Source organism: Aptenodytes patagonicus, chromosome 2 (assembly GCF_965638725.1).
Source record: "Aptenodytes patagonicus chromosome 2, bAptPat1.pri.cur, whole genome shotgun sequence".
In the NCBI taxonomy this organism is placed as follows: Eukaryota; Metazoa; Chordata; class Aves; order Sphenisciformes; family Spheniscidae; genus Aptenodytes; species Aptenodytes patagonicus.
In genome coordinates, this window is record NC_134950.1 from 153,678,199 (window position 1) to 153,697,218 (window position 19,020).

The 19,020-nt window shown below is 41.3% G+C and overlaps 1 protein-coding gene across 3 annotated transcripts in view; it reads left to right on the forward strand.

Moving 5' to 3' along the window:
• The window catches only part of ACBD5 (acyl-CoA binding domain containing 5), a 36,151-nt gene that overhangs the window by 8,231 nt on the left and 8,900 nt on the right, over positions 1-19,020 (forward strand). For all 3 annotated transcript variants that reach the window (XM_076331746.1, XM_076331748.1, XM_076331747.1), the window contains 4 exons: positions 14,203-14,340; positions 15,096-15,296; positions 16,026-16,132; positions 18,146-18,422. In XM_076331746.1, coding sequence (XP_076187861.1) covers positions 14,203-14,340; positions 15,096-15,296; positions 16,026-16,132; positions 18,146-18,422 — 723 coding nt within the window. The remainder of the gene's footprint in view (positions 1-14,202; positions 14,341-15,095; positions 15,297-16,025; positions 16,133-18,145; positions 18,423-19,020) is intronic.

Genomic DNA, 19,020 nt, shown 5'->3' on the forward strand with positions numbered 1-19,020 from the left:
AACAAATCATTGCACAAATTAATTGGTTTAATGTGTTTAAGAAGTAGGAGTCAGCTGATTAAGTTGCCTTTTGTATGTGGCTCTTTTTCCCCCTACCTTAAAGGAACATATTTTTGATTTTGGTTTTGGTATCAAGTCTCAGAGAAACAGAAATAGTTATTCATTTTTTTTGAGGAAAGGTAATGGTAGAAGTTTTTAAATGGCTGTTTTGAAAGCTGTGTGACTTTTTCTCAACTAAAATTGTGTATGCTTCATGTCTGGGATTTAATGAGCTTGCCTGACAGCTGGATTGATGGGCAAGATTGTAAGAGTATCAGTAGATTCAGGACAGTGATCTGTGTAATAAGGATTTACTTGGACTTGGTGTCTATGGCACAGTGCCAAAAGCCACTTCTTAAAAAAAGTGACTTATCTAGGCAAACAGAGAATCACGGAAGTTAAACCATACCTGTTTCAATAACAAATCTAGCATACTTGTGGCAGCTTAAACATAAGGCAGTGTAAGTAAAACAATAGCAAATTTCAGCTTTATCTTGTTCTGTCAGTGTTGCAATAAATCTGGTGATATGTTGTCATTCATACAGTTTAAAGCTGCAACATCTAATTATGTGACAATGAATTAAGACAGAATTTTCAGTCTGTTGTATGTTATAACTTTACCATTGCATTTAAGACTTTGAAACCCTTTCTTCAGTGCTCTTACCACTTCCCCGATTAAAAGTGAAGCTGAAAATAATTATTGTTTACAGTACAGGTCTCAAAATATTTCACAGAAGTATGGAAGTATGAGTATGTTCAGTCTTCCAGATACACGCTAAAGAATAGAACCAATCTGCCCAAATCTGCGTTTGAGATGGTGTAGCCAGTGGTGACGATACTGTTAAAAATTGACACATGGTTATGTTTTGATTGTGTTAGTTCCTCCAGTCCTGTTTCTTCGCCCGCCCCCAAGCCCCTACTCTCTGTGGCTTCTGTTGTGGAAGGTGTTTTTTCATGGGCAGGCAATTGGTATGTTCTGGAAACTGGGGCCCCTCTCTTGAGTCTCTTACTTCATACTGTACTCCCCCCATCTTCTGGCCCATTCTGTTTTGAGTTTGCCTTCCATTCTTCTTCCGTCAGATTTTAATCTGTATGAAGGTAATTATCTAATTGTTTAAGAATTGCATGCCACTTCCTCAAAATCAACAGTATTCTTGAATTGGTTGAAGAGATTGTCTGGAAGCTGAGTGTACATCAGCTATGGCTGGTGTATCATCTCTAGCAGATTGGCCTCAACAGAAAAGTGTAGCCTTTTAAAATTTAATTTCTACCTCTTGTGGGTTCATTGAAAATATTAAATACAAACCAGTGAAATACTGTCTTCCTGAATCAATAGCACTTGTGGCTCTCCTTAATGAAGAACACTGAAGCCTGACGTGCCAGCATTAAAATGACTTGTAACATCTACTAGACAGCTAGGACAAATTTGCCAGGTCCATGGGTTACAAATATCCAGACTTGGATGCATTGGTAAAGAAAGGAAAATAGAGGATTCCCTCCAATAGGCTGAGCAAATCTGAGGGGTATTTCAAAAGCATGTAACCTGGGTAGTGTTTTGAAAGCTCATCCTGGAGCTGTGTGAGAAGCTTAGGTTCTCTGGAAAGTTCAGTCAGTAGTCTCTTTCTGACAGGTATGAAGTACTTCTTTACAGAGGAAGTTATTGACAAATTATTTTCAGGTATGTAAAATACTAGGCATCAAAGAAGAAAGTGGGCTCTTAGCCGTCATAGCACTGCAGAAGAGAATAGGTAGCTGTTGCAGTATTACAGAAGGACCCTTTTGTTTGCAGCTGCTGGAATAGTAGCGGGAGGACTGTCAGGTAAGGGGGGGGTGCTTTAGAAGAGCAACCTTTTAACTTTTTGCACTTGTTAATAAATGCACAAAAAATCTGATGTCCAAACCAATGCTAAAAAGACAAGGAAGCTTCAAAATACCATTGCTCAGTGAATTTGAAATTTTCAGAATGGGCATTCAAGCTTTCTCGTTATGTTATACCTGAAGAAGCCAAAGGTGGGCTAGAATTGGCACCCTACTGATCTGATACTGGGCAAAAAATATTGAGAGTTTCAGAGCCAACTCATCCTTCTGAATGTTTCCTTGAGAATGTTTGTGGGTGTTTTCTTTTTTCTGAATGTGAGTAAATCCAAAGTGGGGCAAAAAAATCCCTATCTGACAGGCCAGCACTCAGTTATCTCAACAACTAAGCAAAGTATCTGGAAATTGTTCACAAGTTCTTCAGTAGAATTTTCCTGTGTACTCTTTCTGCTTTGTGACAAGGCATTTAATATGTTTTAAAATCCTACTAAATAAAGATGACCCTTCACCTTTATGCTGAGTAGTAGTACTCCTTGTGAGCCTTTGTGAACACTAAATGTTGCCTCCAGTAATGACAAGTTATGCACTGCAGAGGCTGTGGAAAGTTTCAGCACTATAATACTCCTAAACTTTGTCATCCTAATGAGTGTTTCTCTCCTGAAAACTTTGCTCCCAGCTGTATTGCAATTGCACCAGATGAATCCCTATTGAAGCAAGGTGACTCATATTGCTGCACATGCTGGCTTTGGGCAGTGCTGATTGCAGTGTAGCATGTTTGTGCTAGGAGCCCATACAGGGCACGGCTTCAGTAGCAGTTTGTGTGAATAGCAGAAGTTGGCCTGGCTCACAGGCAGATACGGCTATTTAACAATTTGCTCAGTGTCTTCCTGCACTGGGTATGTGAGCTAGGTTTAAGAGACAATACTCACTGAGGTCTGTGTGCTTTTAGAACAAGCAAATACGTGTAAACACTTCATTTCAAAGGCAGTAGTTAGTACAGGACATGGGTAAACTTGGAGGGGAGGATTGCACTTGAAAAAAGTGAGTCTGTTCTTAATTATTACTTTCCAGGTAAAACACTTATCATAGAATCATAGAATAATTTGGGTTGGAAGGAACTTCTAAAGTTCATCTAGTCTGACCCCCTGCCGTGGGCAGGGACATCTTCAACTAGATCAGGTTGCTCAGAGCCCCATCCAACCTGACCTTGAATGTTTCCAGGGATGGGGCATCCACCACCTCTCTGGGCAACCTGTTCCAGTGCTTCACCACCCTCAGCGTAAACAATTTCTTCCTTAGATCTAGTCTAAATCTACCCCCCTTTAGTTTAAAGCCATTCCCCCTTGTCCTGTCGCAACAGGCCCTGCTAAAAAGTTTGCCCCCATCTTTCTTATAAGCCCCCTTTAAGTACTGATAGGCTGCAATAAGGTCTCCCTGAAACCTTCTCTTCTCTAGGCTGAACAACCCCAACTCTCTCAGTCTTTCTTCATAGGGGAGGTGTTCCATCCCCCTGCTCATTTTTGTGGCCCTTCTCTGGGCCTGCTCCAACAGGTCCGTGTCTTTCTTATGCTGAGGGCTCCAGAGCTGGACACAGTACTCCAGGTGGGGTCTCCCCAGAGCAGAGTAGAGGGGAAGAATCACCTCCCTCGACCTGCTGGCCACGCTTCTTTTGATGCAGCCCAGGATACAATTGGCCTTGTGGGCTACGAGCGCACATTGCTGCCTCATGTCCAGCTTTCCATCCACCAGTACCCCCAAGTCCTTCTCGGCAGGGCTGCTCTCAATCCCTTCATCCCCCAGCCTGTATTGATACTGGGGGTTGCCCCGACCCAGGTGCAGGACCCTGCACTTGGCCTTGTTGAACCTTATGAGGTTCACACAGGCCCACTTCTTGAGCTTGTCCAGGTCCCTCTGGATGGCATCCCGTCCCTCAGGCATGTCAACTGCAGCACTCAGCTTGGTGTCATCTGCAAACTTGCTGAGGCTGCACTCGATCCTACTACGTCATTGATGAAGATATTAAACAGTACCGGTCCCAATACGGACCCCTGCGGGACACCACTCGTTACCAGCCTCCATACCACTACCTCTACCATCCAACATTGAGCCGTTGACCACTACCCTCGATGCAACCATCTAATTCAGTTCTTCATCCTTTACCGGACAGTCCACCCATCAAATCCGTATCTCTCCAGTTTAGAGAGAAGGATGTTGTGGGGGACCGTGTCAAAGGCCTTACAGAGGTCCAGATAGACGACATCTGTAGCCCTTCCCATGTCCACTGATGTAGTCACTCCATCTTAGAAGGCCACTAGGTTCGTCAGGCAGGACTTGCCGTTGGTGAAGCCATGCTGGCTGTCTCGAATCACCTCCCTGTCCTCCATGTGCCTTAGCATAGCTTCCAGGAGGATCTGTTCCATGATCTTGCCAGGCACAGAGGTGAGACTGACTGGCCTGTAGTTCCCCGGGTCTTCCTTTTTTCCCTTTTTAAAAATGGGGGTTATATTTCCCCTTTTCCAGTCAGTGGGAACTTCACCAGACTGCCACGACTTCTCAAATACGATGGATAGTGGCTTAGCAACTTCATCCGCCAGTTCCTTCGGGACCCGTGGATGGATGTCAGCGGGTCCCATGGACTTGTGCACTTTCAGGTGCCTTAGATGGTCTCGAACCTGATGCTCTCCCACAGTGGGTGGCTCTTCATTCTCCCAGTCCCTCCCTTTGCCTTCTGCGGCTTGGGTGGTGAGGCTCCAGCACTTGCCAGTGAAGACCGAGGCAGAAAAAGTCATTGAGTACCTCCGCCTTCTCCGTGTCCTGGATAACCAGGTCTCCTGTTTCATTCCGGAGAGGGCCCACATTTTCCCTAGTCTTCCTTTTATCCCCGATGTACCTATAGAATCTTTTCTTGTTGCCCTTGATGTCCCTGCCAGATTTAATTCTATCAGGGCTTTAGCTTTCCTAACCTGTTCCTTGGCTGCTTGGACAATTCCTCTGTATTTCTCCCAGGCTACCTGTCCTTGCTTCCACCCTCTGTAGGCTTCCTTTTTGTGTTTGAGTTTGTCCAGGAGCTCCTTGTTCATCCCTGCAGGCCTCCTGGCGTTTTTGCCTGACTTCCTCTTTGCTGGGATGCATCGCTCCTGAGCTTGGAGGAGGTGATCCTTGAATATTGCCCAGCTTTCTTGGGCCCCTCTTCCCTCCAGGGCTTTGTCCCATAGCACTCTACCAAGCAGATCCCTGAAGAGGCCAAAGTCTGCTCTCCTGAAGTCCAGGGTAGTGAGCTTGCTGTGTGCCCTCCTCGGTGCCCTCAGGATCTTGGACTCCACCATTTCGTGGTCACCGCAGTCCAGGCTGCCCTTGAGCTTCACATTCCCCACCAGCCCCTCCTTGTTGGTGAGGACAAGGTCCAGCGTAGCACCTCTCCTCGTTGGCTCCTCTACCACTTGGAGAAGGAAGTTCTCATTGACACATTCCAGGAACCTCCCAGATTGCTTATGCCCTGCTGTGTTGTCCCTCCAACAGATGTTGGGGTGGCTGAAGTCCCCCATGAGGACCACGGCTTGTGAGCGTGAGGCTGCTCCTATCTGTCTATAGAGGGTCTCATCCGCTCGGTCTGTAGCAGACCCCCACTGTAATTCTTACTCTTAAAATGCAATATATTTTCCAACTATGTTTCTGTAGATTGCATATGATTAGTTTCTCTTTTCAAATAGTTTTGTTTTCTCAAAGAGCTTCTCATGTTATTTTCAACATCTTTGCTTTGTAATGCAGCATTTGGTGGCACCCTCTTCCTGCTTGTGTGTGGGCCCCTTCTGTGAAACACCCTTTGCTTCATAAGCTCACTTTTTAAATTTGTTTGACTTCAAATATACTTGCTAAACTGATGTCCTTCCTTCTCCTTCTTTTCCTCACTAGGAGTTTTAAGGAACTCAATGGCTGTGGATCTTCTTAATGCTTTGTAAGAAGGGGAAAAAGAGCTAAAATCCCTGGTACTCTGAAATTGCTCTGCTTTAGTAGGATATGTTGAATGGGTGGCAGCACCACAGCTAAGACGTGCATTAAGGCAGGGCAAGCGTGGGGCAGGAGGAGCTGGTGAGTAGGTGAGAGAGGTTTTTAAAATTCTGTCCTTTAAACTTTTTCTCCTCTTCTAGTTTCCAATGATAAGCTAACAGCTATAATCAAGGTTACAGGAAATATTCCAGGGAGGCTAGTGTGAAACTAACTATACAAATATTTTTGTTAATACCTAAGTAGTTTAATAGCTTACCCTCAGAAGCACCTAGAACATTCTCTGCAGCATTTGCTGAAGGATGGGATTATTATAGGATTAAGGGCTGGGCCAGCAAATGCCAAAGTCAGTGGAGAGTCTCAATGAGGTGTGGATCAGTGTCTCAACAAGCTGTGGCTTGTCCTGTTGCAATACATACCTGCTTCAGGCTTTTCAGTTAAAATCTGAGCCTACTTTGTGATTTGACTTCAAACTGATGGTTTTATGCCGGTGCTGTCTAACCATGTTGGAAATTAGGGCAGAGTATCAGTATAGCTCAAGCCTGAGGACATCAACAGCTCCTCTCTGATACAGAGTAGTAGAGAATATATCACCACAGGGTGAGCAGGAGAGTATCCAAATGTGAAAATGTAAGAATAAAAATTGTTTCTTTCAAAGTGGAGAGAGCTAAGGGAGGCTTTCTTCCATGAAAAGAAAAGCCTGTCTATATTCTGTTTCATGCTGGGCTGAGTCAACAGTAGCAGGCTTTGTGCGTAATTGGTCATTGGACCTGGATTTTTTTCCTCCAGCCAGACAACAGTTCCCTGCAAAAGGGAAAATAAGTTGTCAAAAGCTCTTCAGGTTTTGAGAATCCAGCAGATGTACCCACTTGCTATAAAATGTTGGTGTCTTACATTTTAGAGGTCTCACTTGTAGTTAAGATCTTACGATGAGAGAACTGAAATCCAGATTTCTCACAGCTCTGTTCTACAAAGACAAGCTACAAAGATGAAGTAGTAGACAGAGGTATGGGAGGCTGGGGAAGAACGGATGTAGGTAGTCGTATCTTGATTGCTCTCAGAAAAGTGCCCAGTGGGCATGGGCTGGTGTGTCATGCATAACTGTTATAGCAAAAATAATTACTTTAATCATAGCCTCTATGATGTTTGGAAAAGCCATCTGTGTTATTGGTGAGGCTGTGTTTAGTATGCGCATTGTAAAAGGCTGTTCAACTGGTAGGCTTAGAATAGGTGGTAGGAGAATATAATCTTAATGTTATTTCCTGTTTGGTTTTTTTTTTTCTTGTATGGGGCAAAACAATTTTTGATTCAGGCTACAGTATTATGGACCAGAGTTTCTGGACTATAGGTGACTCAGCAGTATGGTTTTCTGTTGCTTTCAAGCATAATTTGGTTTTCTTTATGGGGTTCTGAGTTCATTGTGTTCATGTTTTGTATTTTCTGGGACAAAACTCAAGAGCGTAATGCTTCTCTCTACTTGCCACACAAAGTAAAAGTTCCAAATGTTGACTATCTCTTCCACACAGAAGAGAGCTTAGCAAGCTTCCCTCTGCTTATTCTTGCAGAGGGAAGTAGTATCAGACATGGGGACATCCTGGAATGATCTTACTATTCTTGCCAGTTACTATAAATATCTAAGAAGCAGCTATTCTTCGTGTTCATTCTCACACGTGATCGTTGGCTAAGGTGTTGACAGTAAGTTGGCAAAGCCTGGATCCATTGGTCTCGCTGCACATGCACCATGTAACTGAGCTGCATGTGCTTGGTGGCCCTGTACTCTGGATGTCTGGTGGCCTTCATGGAACTACCTGCCAGTGCTGGGATTGCCTATGGGGCAGCTGCTGTTCTCCCTGGGCTGCTCTGTCAGGAAATCCCGGGCAGGTTGTCTCTACTGGCAGAAGGCTCAGGGGTGACAAGGAGGAGGGAAATGTATCTTAAGTCAACCCAAAAACTTGGTAACCTTATTTATATGGAAAGTATTCTGAAAATTCAAGGGAACAGGTACTGGTGATATGGATGGAGATGAGAAACTCCATAGATATCGAAAAGTGTAAAGGTCCAGGATGACTAGTCAGTAATGCTAAATACCATACTTGCAAGATTAATATAAATGTCTAAGAAGCTGCTATTGTCTGTGTTCATTCTTAACCACAGACTATTGTTTTGATGTTTATAAATGGTAAATAAGAACATGGATATTGTTGATTAAATTGTTTTTTTTAAATACAGTGGCATCTCTTCCAGTGTAACAGCTTGAAAAGGACATGAGCAGAGAGAGGAATGCTGACGAAACAAGGCTGTAGTCTTTTGGAGTATATTAAAAGAAAAATAAAAAGGAGGAGAGGCTTCTTTTTCTCTGTTATAGTAAATTTTAGGAAAACTAAATGACAAAAAAGGAAAACTGTATAGAGAAGATCTGGCTGCCACAATCTGCGTGCTTAGGGGATACATTTTTCAGAGAACTTACACTTAATGCACTTAAAATTAAAAGTGATAAAACAGTGGTAGGTAAAATAAGGAATTTTATATTTTTCTCTCTCTATTTTTGACAGACCTTTCTAAAATCTCTTTTTATTTGTGATGGCAGCTTGTTTGAATACTGTAGAACAGATGTTACAGAGCAGGCCGGGCCCCTGGAAATTTTCTTTGTAGTGTGCTATATTATCCCCTCATTTCCTTCCATTCTTTTTAGAAACTCTTGTTCTTCCATCTGAAGAGCTTATTGCTCCCAGATGCTTGCATGTACCCCTCCTTTCTCACTGTGATCACTCCTTGCACTGAAGTCCTTGCAGTATTGGGATACATCAGTTTCAAAAAGGAGGTGGAGATTTGTGTAACAATGTTTATTGGAAATGGCAGAATGTGGTTGCATAAACTTTGAATTGAAGCAGGGAGCCTACTTGGATCAGTAAGAAGCATGAAACATCAGGTTGTGATGGCAGGAAAAGAATTCTAGCTACCTGATTATCTAAATGATTTTGTACAGCGTATAGGTCTCTCCGAGACTTAAAAATTTTGACAGAGCTTGAGTCTACTTAAATGTAGGAGTGCAAAGAGTTCCTGATATAAGGTGATATAAGTGTAGGTCATGGAAATAACCTTTTAGTGGCTAAGATTTTGCTGCTATTGAGCAGATAGTAAAATTATGGTATTTTACAAAAGCACATAATTTTTATTAAATGATGAGGGTGTACACAGCTAGTTAAATGTTTTATGATGCATTTCACCTGCTTTTGTAGACTGTTTTCTGATCAATGGTATTTGCAAAGAATGAAAGAGGCTGTAGGACTTGTGTAAGGATACTGTGTTGTGCTGAGCCAACCATCAGTACAGCTCCAGCAATGCATGTTAATTTTGTATAAGAATTATGTGCCTGTTCAGAAAACCAAAAATACAAGGCATTTGAGAAAAACCTGCTAGGCTAGGTTTTCTTTGTAAAATGATCCTCGAGCTGAGGCAGATCTGCAGAGGCATTTCATAGAATCATAGAATGGTTTGGGTTGGAAGGGAACTTAAAGATCATCTAGTTCCAATGCCCCTGCTGTGGACAGGGACACCTTCCACTAGACCAGGTTGCTCAAAGCTCCATCCAGCCTGGCCTTGAACACTTCCAGGGACGGGGCATACACAACTTCTCTGGGCAACCTGTTGCAGTGCCTCACCACCCTCATAGTGAAGAATTTCTTCCCAATATCTAGTTAGAATCTTACCCTCTTTTAGTTTAAAACCCTTACCCCTTGTCCTCTTGCAACAGGCCCTGCTAAAAAGTCCCTCTCCAGCTTTCTTGTAGGCCCCCTTCAGGTACTGGAAGGCTGCTATAAGGTCTCCCTGGAGCCTTCTCTTCTCCAGGCTGACCAACCCCAACGCTCTCAGCCTGTCTTCATAGGAGAGGTGCTCCAGCCCTCTGATCATCTTCATGGCCCTCCTCTGGACTTGCTCCAACAGGTCCATGTCCTTCTTCTGTTGGGGGCCCCAGAGCTGCACGCAGTACTCCAGGTGGGGTCTCACCAGAGTGGAGTAGAGGGGCAGAATCACCTCCCTCGACCTGCTGGTCACGCTTCTTTTGATGCAGCCCAGGATACAGTTGGCCTTCTGGGCTGCAAGTGCACATTGCTGGGTCATGTTGAACTGCTCATCAACCAACACTCCCAAGTCCTTCTCCTCAGGGCTGCTCTCAATACATTCTCCACTCAGCCTGTATTTCTGTTTGGGATTGCCCTGACCCATGTGCAGGACCTTGCACTTGGCCTTGTTGAACTTCATGAGGTTTGCACAGGCCCAACTCTCAAGCCTGTCCAGGTCCCTCTGGATGGCATCCCTTCCCTCCAGCATGTTGACTGCACCACACAGCTTGGTGTCGTTGGCAAATTTACTGAGGGTGCACTCAATCCCACTGTCCATGTCACCAACAAAGATGTTAAACAGCACCGGTCCCAATACTGACCCCTGAGGAATGCTACTCGTCACTGGTCTCCGCTTGGACATTGAGCTGTTGACTGCAACTCTTTTGAGTGCAACCATCCAGCCAATTCCTTATGCGCCGAGTGGTCCATCTGTCAAATCCATGTCTCTCCAATTTAGAGACAACAATGTCGTGTGGACAGTGTCAAATGCTTTGCACAAATCCAGGTAGATGACATCAGTTTCTCTTCCTTTATCCACCAACGCTGTAACCCTGTCGTAGAAGGCCACCAAATTTGTCAGGCACGATTTGCCCTTAGTGAAGCCATGTTGGCTGTCTTGAATCACCTCCTTATTTTCCATGTGCCTTAGCATCGTTTCCAGGAGGATCTGTTCCATGATCTTGCCAGGCACAGAGGTGAGACTGACTGGCCTGTAGTTCCCCGGGTCTTCCTTTTTTCCCTTTTTAAAAATGGGGGTTATGTTTCCCCTCTTCCAGTCAGTGGGAACTTCACCAGACTGCTACGACCTCTCAAATGTGATGGATAGTGGCTTAGCAACTTTATCCGTCAGTTCCCTCAGGACCCACGGATGGATCTCATCAGGTCCCACGGACTTGTGCACCTTCAGGTTTCTTAGATGGTCTCGAACCTGATGCTCTCCTACAGTGGGTGGTTCTTCATTCTCCCAGTCCCCGCCTTTGCCTTTTGCAACTTTAGTGGTGTGACTTGGGCACTTGCTGGTGAAGACTGAGGCAAAAAAGTCATTAAGTACCTCAGCCTTCTCCATATCCTGGGTAACCAGGTCTCCCATTTCATTCTGGAGAAGGCCCACATTTTCCCTAGTCTTCCTTATTTAAGCTCCGAACTCCCATCTGGGTAACAAAAATTGCCTTGAAATACGTGGGGAGTTAGAAATCAAATACATATTTTTGAGAAACTTGACCCTTTATATAATATATTAAAAAAATATATTTAGAATTGCTCTTAGGAAATCTCTTAATAGAGCTGACACAAGAAAATAAGCATCTAGTGAAAGCTTGTAGAGAGGCTGTGTGTCTGTTCTTCACATCCTTTCCATCTTGCCATTTTCTTTTGTTAAATTCTTCTTCCTTCTGTTTGCGTGTCATTACTGTTACACAGCTCTTACTAATAGCATTAAAAAAAAAAAAACAATCCAGGCTGTTACAGTAGCATATAACTCCTTGTACAGCTACAGAGCAGTACAGCTTTGATTTAGAAAACTCTGTCACAGATCTCACAGTTCAGTGTTGTAGGCGGTGAGATGAAAATAATAAACCAAGAGGGATTCTGTAGTATCTAAACGAGGGCAACAGAAAAAGTTGCTAACATTTTGCCTGCAGCTGAAGTGGGTAAACAGAAAGAATAAAGGGATGGGTGGGATTAGCACAAGGCAAATAAGGTTTTAAAAGCTTGCTTGACTCGTCATTCATATTAAAAGATACATTCCTCAGGAAGTAGCCCTTAACCTACCAAAAGGGACTGTAGAAGACACTACTAGTTGGCTCTGTTTAGTCTTTAACCCTATCACCCCCAGTATTGGTCGTCATTGCTGGTTTCTTAGGAGATACTCAGAGTAACAAGGAGGATGGCAGAAAACCATGGTTTTACCATGTAGTAAAAGTAATTGGGGATGGACCTGATGACCATAGCAGTGTAAGGGTTCTGAGGAAAAGTACACAATTAAGCATGGTATTTCAAGTGGCCAAAACTCTGTACGATGCTGGGTTCTTCAGAGTCGGTATCAAAGCAATGCCTCTTTATGGTCTTTAGGAGCACTGTTGCTAAGAATGACTTTGTGGAAGAAATATGATCCTGATGGATTTCAGTTATTCAGGTGTCCCATGGCATGATACCATAAATCTGTTACTGTTGATACTTTCTCTCAGTTCCACCTCTTTATTTATATATATATGTGATCTATCACTTAGAAGTTTCCCCAAATGAATAATCTCCTTACTGAAATTAAGTGAAGAGAGAACATGCTTGAATATTCAAAGACCTTCCCTTCAAAAAGAAAAACAGTAAATCTTAAGGAAAAAGCTTATGGTATAGCTGGGGCTTTTTACAATATCTTTGGTAGGGTGAGGAGGTTTACATTTTAATTCGCCTTCCTTCACAGCTAAATGTTCCTCCTAGTCTTGTCTTTCCTGTTTACTCCCACGACTGTGTAGGACACATGGATGATTGTGCCCCCACCCCCTTTTTGTTTCAAAGGGGAGGGTGATGCCTGCCTTACCATGCCAAGGGAGCGGTGTCTGTGCTTAATGCTCATGCTGTGAGGACTTAACTGCTACCTTATCCTCCTCACGCTGCTGCTTCTCAGAACTCGAGAATTGAGTTTCACAATAAAGGAAACATGCTTATGAGAAATAAACAGGGAATACATTGGGATTTTTCTTTTGTGAAACAAATTTCCTTGCAAATAAAGTGTTCTTCAGTGAGGCGAAAATGAGCATGTGATTGCTTATATTCTTGTAGTCTACAAGACAGATAATAGCTTTTCCAGTTCTCTTTTTACAGTAAAGAAGCATTTTTTTTAATCTTCAGATAAAAGTTGGATTAAATCAATCCAAAACAGTGATGCAGGGTGCCCACAGAAACCTTACCTTGCAGTAAAACTAAGGTGAACAGGATATTTAACATATTCATTATTTCTATACAAGAAGTTATTTTGCCCCCCCCCCCTTTTTTTTTTAAAGCACTATGGATAAACTTTGAAACTAGAGGAATGTGGGAAGGCTCTTCATTGCAAGATTAAAGCAGAAAACCCTTAGCTCTAAATTACCATGCAGCAAAGAAAGTAGCGGAGCTGGTTTGGCAACTCCAGTATAACTGGGTATTATTTTGCTGTTAATGTTAAGCCTAAACGTAAGAATTAATCTTTCAAGGGAATGTAGAAATTATGCAAATGGAATGCTGTGGTGACAATTAAAACAGACAGAATTCAGCCTTGGAGTTAACATCTAAACTCTATGAGTGTCTCGCAGAAACTGTCCCCTCTTTGTACCTTAATCACTCTGTCCTAACATAGGAGGCTTAAATGATTAGCAGGATGTATTTACCCATATCTTTTTTACAGGAGGTGGTAGAATTGTCCCTTAAATGCTCCATATTTTTTAAGAATCTTTACCTTGCAATTCTTTGTACAGTCAGAGTAAATTGTTTGTGATCCTTGGAGTGACCAAAGATGTGGAAAACAAGGATTTAGCAGTTACTTTGTCTATTTCAAGATTTGGGTTTTTAAAAAATATTTATGTAATTAGACATGCAAACAAATGCTCAGTGTATTTATTTCATCATCTTTTTCACTGAAACCAGAGAATTTATTTCCATATGCCCTTTGCTAGATAAAGATCTGTACAAACTTGAGTCGTCTTACCACATTTTGCGTCTGCTTAAACTGCTGCAGGAGAAGATGCATGGGATATTGTATTTACCTTCTTCAGAATCCTGTTACGTAATTGAATAGAACGTTTCAAAATTTGCCTTTGAATTGAGAGCAGTTTTGAAGCATTTCAGTCCAAAAGGGAACTTCTATAAAAACGTTGACTTCGGGGTTTAAGAGAACATGGGCGCATTGGTCCTAGATAAAACGTTACTGCAGCTATACCATAAATATGGGTAACAGTCTTGGCCTGAGACTCGGTACTGAAAGTGGCCTGCTGCCTCTTTCCAGTAGGTGTCCTCAGAATCATTGAGAATCTCTTCACCAGTAGTCAGGCACTCTGTTGTGAACCACAAAAGAGAAATATTAAACCAATTAAGGAAGAGCTTACAGAAATAAAGCTGGCATTATTTGGTACATCTTCTAATATGGAAATACTTTTGTAGAACTATGACTAATAGTTTGAGGGGGGGAGGGTTGTGTGTTTGTTTCTTTTAAAACACATCTTTTTTTCCTCTTTGAATTTTTTCTTAGACCTTAGTAATGTCATGAATTCCACTCCAAATATAAAGGCTGTGAATGGAAAAGCTGAAAGTAGTGATAGTGGAGCAGAATCAGAAGAAGAAGGGCTTTGTGAAGAAGAGGAAAAAGAACTGCAGCTAAATGGAAAGGGTATGTTTTCTGCACTTGGACCGTTGTCTCTTCCAAAGTTATTCTTAACCACCTAAGTGGCAGAAAATCCCAAAGGATCATGAATGCGGTACTTCTTCAGGAGAATTAGATGCGTGGATGTGTGTGTGAAGAATGGCAGTGTCTCAACCTGGGTTATAAGATTTAGAACTAGTACAAATTTGTGAGCTATGCCATACAATTTTTGACTTGGCTAGGAAGTTTTGTCAGTAGGCTAGCAAAAAGTCTATACCCTGTATTTTTTGGTTTTTATTGCCAGTGCTGCATGTAAGAGCTGTGAATGGCTACATGGGCTGTAACAGTAGAATTCAGAATGACTTTTTTGCTTCAGAGAAAATAAAACAGAACTTTCAGTGAGATTCGTTTAGGGGGTCTATAAAGAGTTTTGAGAAATACCAGCATCAAGTGAAAACCAAATGAAATTACCTATTTGGAATTCTGTACAGGTTTTTTCCTCCAAGGACATTAGGATAATTATTTAATTTATCAGATTACTTCAGATTTGCTTACTTATGTTTTAAATATCATCTGCTTTTTATGCAAATTAGATTTTATATTTACACTTTTTACAAGAACAGAACAATCCCTGCAAATGTGAATCTAGGAGCATTTATATATTTTGTTCTGCAGATACATTATACTTACAGTCCATTAGACAGTTAGCTACTTGAAGAAATATGTTCTGAGCTATTAGGTGCATAGCTTTCTATTTGCAAGGTTTTCTTGTTCTTTTACAGACTGTAAGAATGTGAAACCAGAATCAGCAGCTGCTAAGGATTTGGAAAGTATTGTTACTAATGGCTGTTACAAGGACAGCTTTATTCCAGATATGCAGAATGGCATCCAGACTAAATCTGCCCTCAATGGCTTGAACCCGGAGGAAGAAATAAAGAAAATGGAGCCAAGCTCAGAAATTGCTAATAACAGTGCTCACCAAGGTATTGTCCTTGCAAGACCATATTTTCATTTGCACATGTTTTTCTTGGAAAATATTTCTTTTCTTGAAAGCTTAATCCTGGGATTCAGAGACTAGCAATGCTGTCTTTCAGTTGTAGAAACCTGAATAAAGAATACTCAAAAAAAAAAAAAAGTAATATTAGTTTAAAATAAGGCTTTCTTTTAGGATCTCCTACAGAAAGAGAGATGAATTCAGAGACAGAGATGCCCAAAACCACAGAAATACAATTGTTTTCTTTTAAAATCATTATACTACCTATGCAAATACTATTTGCCTTTGAAAGCTAATTCGTAGCGAAATGAAAATCACTAACATCTTATTTGTCTTTCTCAAAGGCTGAACGTATTATAAATGCCAGTTTGTTGAAACTGATGTCTAAATATATAATTTTAAAACTAACAGATAACTTTAGGCAAAACTACTTTATACTGAGCTTAGGAAGGAGAGTGGAATGAACAAGGTAAAATTAAAATTATCAACTTGTAATGCAGAAATGCCAATATGAGGTATAGTTTTCCCATTAGTAAAAGTTTTATATAATTCCTATATTAATATAACCTCTTTATTCAGAATCTAACTTTAGGATGACAGTTGTAGCTAAAAGGGGCATGAGTTGAAGCTCACCTAGACATTTTCACTCATTGCTTTACTCCTTGCCAGGATTGGCTCACATTTACAAAGCACGTGTGTGTCTCTCCTTTCCATACAGGTGCAAATGAAGAGAATACTGAAGAGGTCTCAGCAACTCAGCACTTAACCAGTGATTCAGACAGCGAAGTTTATTGTGACTCTATGGAACAACTTGGACTAGAAGAGGTAGGAGCTTAGTATTCCTAGGTGTATTTTGAAACTGGTATGCTTATTTTTAAATAGGTTCCTATCTGTCAGGTGAACCTGGACACGCAGAGGTGAATGAAGTAACTCATGCATACCTTTCTCCTGTTTGGACTATCAGGTTTTTGTTCTTTTTATTGTCAGTCTTTTACAACTTGGTTACTACTGATCTATAAAAGCCTTGAAATTTTTGCTCTCAGGGAATTTATGTGAGGGGAAGGTATCAAAAACAACAGTACAAAGAAACTAAGGGCTGTGTCTACAAATGAATTTAGGGTCTCCTAACATATGTAAGGACCAGAATCCAGCTATCTCTAAGAAGCAGGCAGTGTCTTTGTAACAATGAGCTTTTTGCGTGCTCTTTTTCTGGCCTGATGAATCCTGCATTTGTTTCTTAGAATAAATAAAGAGTAAGCCTTAGCAGGTGGCCTGTAGGCCAGTGCCTGAAAGTGGCCTAGGGCTAAAGAAGTGGGAGATGACAATGATTTCTGGGTTCTCTTGTACTCTCTTCAGCTGTAATGTACATCTCTGACTTTCATATAAAGGTGGGCACCAACTGTGCTGGCTTAGTTTTGACTAAATTTGTGCTCCTGCTCATTGTATTAACTGTAATCTTAGTTGGCTTACTGGCTTGGACCTCCTTCAGAGGTCCAGTTTAAGTGTAGACTTTGTAGGTTGTACTCAAATGCCTAGTTTCCTGATTCTGGGGAGGAATATATGAATGGTGCATGGGATCAGAAAGACCAGTAAGCACTCTAATCATTCTCTTGTCTAGCTGTTTCCTGAGGATCTAGAGAATTCCTTTTAGCAAATCAAAATTTTACCTGGTAATGAAGCATGTTGGGAAAGGTGATTTGTAGAAGCGCTGCAAGCTCTCTTATCTAGGTGATTTCCCAATCATCTTGTGTATCGTTCGAGCTGGTTTGAGATTCTTTAATTGAAGTGGGTGGATAATTTGTCAGAATTTCCCAACCTGCATGAGAAAAGTTCTAGTTTTGAACAAAATATCATGTTCAGGTATGTGTGTATATATATAGTGTATATACATGTATACAAGTAGAACTACAGATGGATCAATTCAAACTAGAAGAGGTTCATTTAAAGAATTAAATACAGCTTTTTATTGGAAAAGATGTAGCAAGCACTCTGTCCTTCAGTTCTGATGATACAGCTTTATGAACTGCTATTTGACAGATGAGATTTTGGCAGCAGTTTCCATTTCTTTGCCCCTCCTTTTGGTTATTTTGGCTTTTTCATTGAGTTATTTTTCAGCTAGCTGAGGTCCCCAGTCTGCTTCAGCATATACTTGTGCAAGTGCTTGTCCTTGCACTGAACAAAGGGTTGCTTGAACCACCTTAAGGCAGTACTGTTGCAGAACATGTAATTGTGGCCTGATCAACACGTACGTCATCCATTTTTAATATCTTCCTACAGTACCACTGATTTTGAGTGAGAAGTTGATAGAATATTATGCCTTTCTTTCGTTTGGCGAGAGGTACAGGGTACAGCCAAGCTGTTTTGAACAGGTTGATAATAAACAACGTGATCTCTTTGCCGTGAGCGTAAACACTGCCTACTCAAGGTTGCTAATAGCATGTGACTTTTGACAGTATGGCTCACGAATCCAAGTTAGGATACCACTTTACTGTCTAGGAAGCAAAGCCAATTTTACAAGGGAAAACTGAACATTTTCAGATCTTAATGTTCTGTTTTAGTGATTACTGAGTATTACTGTATGTTAGAAATGTCTAAAATAATTCCAAGTGGTATCACTGTTTTGTGAATATTTGCCTCAAATGCCTTTTCAATCTGAAAAGGACATCTAGACAATAGTAAGCACATTCTACAGGAAAACAACTGCTCCTGTTAAAAGAAAAGTCTTAATTCTGGGCAAACTATTTTCTGAAAGTGAAAGTAGAGATGATGCTTCTTCCTTTTTATTGGTTAACTGTCACATTTTACAGAATTTAATTACTTGCTAATGTTAATTTGTAGCCCTTGGAGATCATCACATCAGCTAAAGGATCTTTAAAGCATTCATCCCATTTCTTGGATGTAGATCACAGTCTTCTGTTAGAAAATATGGATTTTCCAAGGCGCGCTTGCATGACTTATGGGAATCTCCAACCTGGAAATACTGTAGAGGGAGCAGCTCAAGAACAAGGCGAAGTGAAGTGTGGAGGAGAAGATGGCAAAGCCAGTAATGGGGGCCCTCACAAGGAGAAAAAGGGTGGAGAAAAAGCAGATTTCTACAGTGTCAGAAGAGGGAGAGGTACTGTGCACGCTGCTTTTGTTTTTCCCCCTCTCCTGACTGCCATAAATTACTGGTGTCTGAGAAGCACTTGTGAACATCGTCCAGTAAGATAGTCATGCTATATAGTGCTTCTGTCCTTCACAATAAAAATAGATAACAAAATCCTAATTACAGTGGGTAGCAATCAGTTTTGTCTTTGGAGTATTTATTTCATTCATAGTAAGTATTACAAAAGGACTTTCTTGTGCTATGGAGATCTTATATAAACATATCGTCTGCTTCTGTTTTGGCTTACCTTAAACTCCAGCTGCTGTTTATGGCACCTGTCTTTTTAGAAATGTAATCTTCAAAACCTGTCTATGCATGAGAAGAGGTTCTTTGCAAGTTACATGTTTATTTTTAAATGTATATGTGTTTATACCTCTGTGGTGTCTTATTTGAAATCATGGAACACCTTGGAAAGGTACCAGTGACGCATTGTTTTCTATATAATTGGAGTGTTAGCCACGCCTTTGAGTGATTCTGATACTATCTATTATGATTCTTAAAACTTAATGATTCTTAATCACATAACAGTCCAGATGTTCAATTTATGTTGGACCTTTGCTCTTTTTAA